The 8252-nt window shown below is 41.8% G+C and overlaps 1 protein-coding gene across 1 annotated transcript; it reads right to left on the bottom strand.

The window, feature by feature from the left end:
- Positions 1-728: 728 nt before the first annotated feature.
- On the bottom strand, positions 729-7770 carry rtca (RNA 3'-terminal phosphate cyclase). The gene is made up of 11 exons (XM_004068145.5): positions 6553-7770; positions 6309-6409; positions 5634-5777; positions 5434-5557; positions 4765-4823; positions 4549-4690; positions 3175-3296; positions 3015-3073; positions 2832-2926; positions 2632-2736; positions 729-972 (listed from the first exon to the last, which is right to left on the bottom strand). Exons 1-11 carry the CDS (start codon positions 6595-6597, stop codon positions 874-876), a joined length of 1095 nt encoding a protein of 364 aa, XP_004068193.1. The 5' UTR covers positions 6598-7770; the 3' UTR covers positions 729-873.
- Between the last annotated feature and the right edge of the window lie 482 nt (positions 7771-8252).

The raw sequence follows: 8252 nt of genomic DNA, 5'->3' as shown, positions 1-8252 counted from the left end.
GTTCTGATCACACTCATCACACTCTGTTACGAGTCCTCATCAATCTGAAACCCCCGATTGATGATGTCCCTCTCACCTGCAATCAGAGAGATCCACACACGGTTTAGGGTCGGTCCTGCTTGGGGGATCCGGGGATCATCGTGGTGCTGTGTCCAGCCCCCGGTGTCCGCCATGCTGAAGGGCGGCGAGCAGACTGCGAGGACGCCGCAGAGCCAATAAGGTGTCAGGTGACCTGGCTCGAGTTACCGCCGGTCTCGGAAGGGACAGAGGTGTGAGCTTACAGCGTCCTCGGGTTTCAACACACACGCAGGTCTGAGCGCCACTTCAGCGGCACACACTGTACCCCAAGCAGGTGAATGAAAGCGGCCCGACAGACGACACCGAACCCATGACGCCACGGAAACAAGGTGGGGGACACAGGAAGGGCCTGGTCCAGATCCACCTTGTTCACTTCAGGACATCTTTTGTTTTTAAATCCTGCAAGAACAACTGCTTCACTAAAAACTACAGATCCCATAATTCAGCTGAATATCCAGGTCACTTTGAACACTAATGAAGCAACACTGGTCCAAATGTACAAACTTCACTATAAAGATGTTTTAAGGAGTCCAAGACTGACATTAGATCATAGAAATCTATTTAAAGCAGCCAAATAAATAAAATATTAATAACACTAATAAAGCAGCTGAATCTTTTAAGTTGGATAACAACAAAAACACTTGTGGACATTGAGATTTTTGTTTATTTTATTTACTTATTACAGTATATTTAAGGAAAAACCCTGAGAGACAGAAGCTAAGAGAGTGGGAGCAGCTACCAGTCCGATAGTGTTTTCAGTGCATTCACAGGCGGCGCGTTCACGTCAGCGTCCGGCTACAGATTGGGGTTAACCACTCCCGATCCGTGACATTCGATGATGTAGGTGACGCTGCTGCTCATCTCATCCTCGCACTTCGATATTGTAAACTTTGCCTGCAAAGTCAGAGAGGGGGAGACAGGGTCACTATGGCAACTGATCCTGGTCACATGACTCGTGTTTTCAGGCAGAAAATCAGCTCAACGTTCAGATGATTAATACCATGAAAAACATTCAACCGTTTTTTTTTCTGAGATCAAAACAATTAAATAATATTTTCATGCAATTGAATTTGAAACATTTTTATTTGACTAGAAATATGTGATAGGCAGAAATACAGAAAGATAAAACTCATTAATAGTTGGAATTTTATGATTTACTGAAACGTCCCAAAAACTTTAGAGTCGGGAGGTTGTTTTTTTTTTTCATGTTCTTGTTCTTGTTCATAAATAAAGAAGTTTAAGATTAAACTTCTTTTTTTAAGTATTTCTTTATTTAAAATTGCTGTGAATCAGGAGCAGATGAAAAAATGCAGTTGGAAAAAGCTTGAAACTGTTACAGAAATATGATAGTCTGGCTACAAGCTCCATTCTGATGCATCCACTGCAGACAAATAGATCCAGGGTTTTGGATTTTGGCTAAAAACTGCATCATCGTAATTTAAAGACCACTGAGAACACAATTAAAATAAATCAAAAGCTGATCGGAGTGAGACTTCATAAGGTTGGTGCTGTTAATTTAAATGATGCGCAGCACAAAACCAATGGTTCTGATCTCATCTGATCTGGGAACCCTGGAAAGACTTTTAAACGGCTCTAAAGTTGTCGAGTTGTGTTCGGTCCGTGCTTGAGTTGACATTAACCACAGATGCCTGAATGTTCTGGCACAATCTGAATCCAAACAGAATGTTTCGCTCTAGCGTTCACTGTTTTCTTCGACTCAGCCAAAGCTGCTGTAGTGCTTTTTAACCTTTTATTTTCATCTCTACAGCCTTCATCATCACTATCAGGTTTATAATGAAAAGCTTCAATATTTCGTCACATCCTTCAATAGTTTTAGCAACAAAACTTTGGTTCCTTTCATTTTAAACCCAAATCATTACCAGGTTGAGGTCCAAAAAAGCTGAACTAACTTAAAGTTTCTTCAAAAAACCTACTAAAGAGGAAACCAGCTCAAAGCTTCTCACAGTAAAAAATAAAGTGAGGCATGAATACCCTTCTAATAATTTGACAGTTTTGTATAGTCTCTTAGTGTAGCACCTTTATCTTTATGAATAAAATAGAAAATATTATTCCGTTAAAGCTCGGTTGATTAGGTAAAAGATGAATCACAGACACGGAGTTACAATCGGTCTACAAGTGATCTGCATTTTAAAATAAAGTGTATACAGAGATGTAGCATCATTCAAACTTCCCAGCATCCCTGGATTCGCTCCTCTGGTCCGACATGCATGAATGACGCATGTGAACATGAAAAAAATGCAGCTTTCATGATGTGAAATGATGTCTGTTACAAAAGAGTGGGTTTTTGCCCGTTGCTGAAGTTCAGTTTGGTGTTTTTAGCATGATCGTGTATGAAAAAAGAGAAAACAAAGCTGCACTTTCCTGAGTTTTGTGTGAACCTTTTTAAGTTTTAAGGTTCTGCAGCAACATTTTAGATCACAACTAAAACAACGAACTTATACAGCTGTAAAGTCTGCTGCTTGGTGTTGAATTTACCATGATTTACCCCCACCCTACCCCTCACCCACCCCCATGAGGGCTGTTTGCTCTGACCTGAGTCAGCTGCTCCGCGATGTGAATGGCTGTCTGCGTGTGGAGAGTCACGGCGCCGGTTCTGATGCGGGACGTTCCCTTCGCCAAGGCCATAAAGATAATGAGCTGAGGAGGAGGAAGAGGAAGCGGTCAGAGTGACATCCCGGCGAGGACATCCCAGCATGTATGCGTGCGTGTGTGTGTGAGTGGCGGCGGCTCACCTGATCCTGCAGGAACTCGTCCACACAGCCGTTGTGTCTGATGTTCCTAAGCAGCATCTCAGCAGCCTCGATACCAACTTTATCTGCGTACACGCCTGAAACACACACAGTTTGAGATTCCCTGACCAATGGACCGTCTGTGTGGTGCAGTGCTGCCACCTGCTGGCAAGAAGCCAGACTCACCCTTCTTCCCCAGAGCAGAACCGGCAAACAAACAACCTGTTGACGACTCTGCAATGATTCTGAGAGCAGACAGAAATAATCACGCAGCGGCAGATGACTGCCTCCACAGAAGAAACTCCCATTGTAACCTCAGTGATGTCAGAGAGTGGGCGTGGCTTACATGATACCATTCCCGTTGCCGCAAGCCTTCTCCTTTTCCTGCAGCGCCTGGATGTTGATGTAGAGTTCTTTGATTTCCTTCCTGATGGTTCGAACAGCAGCAGTTGACATGTCTTTAGCCAGCTGAGAATAAAAAAAACAACAACTTACAGGCAGCTCACAGAAGAAAACACACAAACAAAAAAACACAAATCAAGTTCTTAAAATTATGGAAAGGAAAAGGATTTATTTTGTCTCATAAAACATTAAACCTAAAATAACAAAAAGGAGATTTTCAGCTTAGTTCACAAAAACTGAAAATCTTTACTTTTTAAAGACAAACATAAAAAATCTATTACGTTCTTCGCTTTTTTATGTATTTTTTTTAATAGTTTTTCCTAAAGGAGAGTGATTTTGAAAAGTACTACCTGTATCTGAAACAACAAAAACATAAAGAAAATTTAAAAAGTACACTTAAAAGGCAGGAGGGAAGAAAATATTAATAAGCAGATCATATTCCTCCTGTGACTACAAAATAAAAGACATTCCTCCTGTGACTACAAAATAAAAGCGTGGATTTTATGGCTTCATGATATTCTGTTGTTTTTACTCAAAATAAGTGTTTTAAGTTTAAATTAGGTATTCATTCGTCTTTAGACACTTTATTTTTAGTTCTTTCTTTCTAGCACTGTTTATAGATTTGAAATATAAAAAAGAAATTGTTGGAAATGTGTAAAAAAATATGCTTCTTTTTAGAAAGAGCTTGTGTTTTTAAACTATTATTTTAAGTTGGGGAAAAAAGTATTCACAAAAAAACCAATTACTTTTTGGAAAATGTTTTTTTTTAATTTATTTAAATTTTTTGTCTCTAAAAATTTAAGCTTTTCATAAGATTTGGTCAGTTTTAGTTGTTTTAAAGAACAATAACCAATATTTCTAAATTTGACGACTAACTAATCTCCCAGCTTTCAAATTAAAGCCTAATATAACATTTTTACTGAACAGTATAATTCCAAAAACATAATTCTATCTTCACATCAATTTTGAAATTATTAAAAACCAAATTAAGCGCAACAAAATCTTAGATTTCATTTTTGAGAAGCTTCCCTGTTTGTTACCATGAAGCTTCAAGACAACAAATACTAACAATTTCTCTTAAAGTATGAAATCCAGGAGGCTGTTTTGTAGTTTTAAGCCTCGCAGCTCTCCGTAGGCGAAGTATGAGAAGCTTTTAGTCAGATGTTTGATCATTTCAGCTTTCAGATACAGAAACCCTGCTTTAAGATTTGTTTTCCTAATGGAAAAACATATTAGTTTGGGATTAAGATGTGATTTCACACTGTTTTGTGTTTTGAAGCCCTTTGGTCATGAAGGGAGCACGAGAGGGGCAGTTTACTTTGAAGGGCAGCACTCCAGCGACAAACGCCCTGCCGTGGATCTTGGTGATGTTTCCTCGCTCCGTCAGGGTGACGGGCCGCAGCTCTTTGACTGGATTCACCGTCACGTTCACCTCGCCTCCTCCTTTCGGGTAGTAACCTCTGCAAACACAATCCATTTAAAGATACACATACATACCCAAGGCACAGAAACGCACAAACACCAGAGAACAGACCTCATTTTGACGTCGCAGTCAAAGTTGATTCCAAACCTCTCTACGATGGGTTTAAAGACCTGAAGGGAAGAAAACGGAAAGTTCTTTAAGACCCACTAAGATGAAAATAGGTTTTTAAACATGTTCTAATAGCAGTTTTCTGATGATGGAAGACATGCGCAAAGAAAGTTAAGCTCAAAATTGTATTTCAGAGTTTTTCATCATTCAAATCATTGAGTCAGGATGAAAAAATGCAGTTTGAAGCAGAAGCTAAAGTGGGTGGGGCACAAGTTCCCTGCTCTGATGCATCCATTTGTAGACGACTAGATCCATGTATGTCTTCGTTTTCCTCGTCTGAGCTGGAATCTGGCTCTAAACTGTACGGCTGGAAAGCTCCGATATTGCTGGGGCAGATGACTAACTTGGGGGTGAGAGCTAGAGGGAGAGCACATAAACGCATGGATAACGGGAAATGGAGGTGGGCTAACTATGCACCAACAATCAGAGGTGAATTTCTAATGAACTACTGCTGCTCTGCAGAAACTGTGTCCTAGAAAACAACAAGATTTTTTATTTTAGATAAAAACGTGGTTATCATAATCAAAAGACCTCTGGGAACAAAGATTATCGGAGTGGAACTTTCCCCCGTGTGGAACTAAGAGCAACAACCTTCAGACTGTGTTGCTTTACCTTCAGGGTGTAGTCAATCTGAGGCGCCATTTCTGCGTTGGTGCCTCCCTTCAAGCAGAGCTGTGAGGCGGCGTCGGCGAACACAGCACAGGGCAGAGCGACCTGCAGAAGCAGACACACACTCCTGACAGACACACAAACACACGCCGTCAGTGATCAGAGGCCAGGTGCGAGTCCCTGCAGCCGCTCAAGAGTCTCACCCGGCGGTCTGTGGGTCGGCCACGTGGCTTCCGGAGCGGATCTTTCCTGGAGTCAGGCTGACGTCCGTTGAGCCGATGCTGGCTCCCTGCAGACTGCCTGAGCACAGGTCTGAAACCAGCTGCAGGCCGCTGAGGTGCTGTGGTCTGCATGTGCAAACAAACAAACAAAACATGAATCCCATTCACAGCAACAAACCCTGAAAATCTCACTCAGGTTGACTCAGACCCCAAAAACAATCCATCAAGCTGCTCAGCCAATCAATGCAGCCCCCTGAGCAGCTGGGGCTGCAGCTGATGACTCTGCAGTCTCTCTGAAACAAAAGAGGAAGCCACTCTGGTGAAGTTTAACGGCGGTGAGAGCCGCTGGAGGGACCTGCCGGCGGGGATCTGACCGCACATCCTCCGCCGTCCAGCTCAGCTGACATCCCGGTTTCCACAACATTTCCCCCCAAACGCCGGCGGGTCTGTGACCTGCAGAGGCTGTTCATTGTCTCGGGGGAAAGTTTTCCTCCGATACGTGAAAGAACAGCTTTAAACTCTTATAATGTATGTTTAAACAAAGCGACATTTACTTTAAAGATGCAGATGATAAATAGAACGGAGCAGCTCCGCCGCCGAGTCAACTTTGATGAATAGGCTAACGTTAGCTTGTTAGCGGCTGGGATGCTAACTCACCTGAGTCCAGGTGTGCTCCTCCCCGCGCGGATTTTCGTGATTTTGATGGCTGTCCCGGTGATGCAGCTGAGCGCCGCGGAGACTCTGAGAATCTGTCCTCCCTGAGGAGAGGCGACAACGGCCGGTTCAGAGAAGCGCCATGAGGACTCCTGCTAACCCTGCTTAGCTCGGTGGTAACATTATACAAGGCGGGGAAATGAGAATGTTTTTGGTTATTTTTTAAGCTAAAAACCCCGATACTCACTCCTTCCATCACGCTGCCGTCGATTTCCACCGCCGTAGAGTCCATGTTCGTTCACAACAGTCCGGGTCAACTTTCCCTCAGACACTATTGTCGCTCTCCGAACAGCCTCCGGTACTTTTCCAAGCCAGGTTGCCAGGTCGTGGAACAGAAACAAGCAATCAGGCATGAGAAAACAAGCCCACTGCAAGAGTTCATTTTGTGGTATTTCTTTAAAGCATCATGCTTTGAATATAACATAACAATATTAAAAAGCAATAAAGCCAAGCAATAAAATATGGACAATGTCTCCATACATTGTAGACAAAGGTGCAGATAGCACAAGGAAGCAAGCAAATTACCATCTGTATTTTTTAAAACATTGACAAAGAAAAAAAAAAAACCCAAAAAACAGAGTCTTGGGAGAACCAGGAGCAGGTCATGCAGAAAAAAAAACAAAAGCCCAAGTTAGCGACTACTTTTTGGAAATCCCCAAAAATCCCTAAAACAAATAAAAGAATACAAGCTCAAGGTTGCTTACATTAAGAGGATCTGGCAACTGCAAATATGGACCCCCCCCCCCCCCCGTTATTAAACTGATATTCATTCTCAAATCACTATTCAAGTTGACGTTTGGCTTTGCAATTTTAATATGCATTTTATATATTTGACAATTCAATATGCAATTCACATTATACAACTTAACGTTCAATTTAAAAGAGGATATTTCAAGTCCTCGTCTGTTTTTACTTTATTATAAAGTAACTTGAAATCAAGGTTAAGGTGTTTTTGTGTCAAAATCCCCCCTAAAAGTTTAATGCATTTTCTTTAATCATGCTTTTCCTGATAGAAATTCAAACTGAGAATTCAAATTGAGAATGCAATCTATCAGTCTCTCATCAGGATGAGGCCCACCTGCCTGCATTTTGTTAGTCGCACAAACTGGAGAAACCATCCCATCCAGGTGTAGATTTCTGAAAATCCATAAGGAATGAGTTCCACTGAGACCAATTGTGAACCCTATAATAAAAGGAACTTAGAAAGTGTTGCTGAGAAGCTTCTCTTTAAAAAAAAAGAGAAGTCTGACACTACATACCAGGAATGTCACAATTCATTTTAACAACAATTCAATTGATATCATAATTTGTGGTTGACGATACGATTCATAGTCAATATTTGACTGACCTAAAATCAATCCAGGAAATTTTAGCCCCAAATTTAACCAGTGTGACTCAAAGATACAATGGGGCAAAAATAGTGTTTTGTCAGCCACCAATTTTGCAAGTTCTCCCACTTTAAAAGATAAGAGACGCTGGTCATTTTCATCAGATATACCTCCATTCCTGCAGATCTCCTCCAGAGCAGTGATGTTTTGGGGCTGTTGCTGGGCAACACAGACTTTCAACCTCCTTCAAAGATTTTCTACAGGGTTGAGATCTGGAGATCCGGCTAGGCCACTTTAGGACTTTGAAATGCTTCTTACGAAGCCACTCCTTCATTACCTGGGCAGTGTGTTTGGGATTTTTGTCGTGCTGTAAGACCCAGCTATGTTTCATCTCCAATGCCCTTGTTGATGGAAGGAGGTTTTCACTCAAAATATGATGATACATGGCCCCATTCATTCTTTCCTTTACACGGATCAGTCGTCCTGGTCCCTTTCCTAAAAATGCCCCAAAGCATGATGTTTCCACCCCCAAGTATGGTGTTCTTTTGATGCAACTCTG

This window comes from Oryzias latipes, chromosome 4 (genome assembly GCF_053564925.1).
Source record: "Oryzias latipes strain Hd-rR chromosome 4, Olatipes_Hd-rR_3.1".
NCBI lineage: Eukaryota > Metazoa > Chordata > Actinopteri > Beloniformes > Adrianichthyidae > Oryzias > Oryzias latipes.
This window is presented reverse-complemented; position numbering and strand designations above follow the sequence as displayed.

Excerpts from the sequence above, each read along its gene's own strand:
- rtca (XM_004068145.5), bottom strand. The coding sequence starts at position 6,597 with ATGGACTCTACGGCGGTGGAAATCGACGGCAGCGTGATGGAAGGA. Across the intron at positions 5,558-5,633 it reads GCCGACCCACAGACCGCCGG|GAGTGTGTGTCTGCTTCTGC; the intron begins GTGAGACTCTTG and ends TGTGTCTGTCAG. Across the intron at positions 3,297-4,548 it reads CTGGAGTGCTGCCCTTCAAA|CTGGCTAAAGACATGTCAAC; the intron begins GTAAACTGCCCC and ends TTTTATTCTCAG.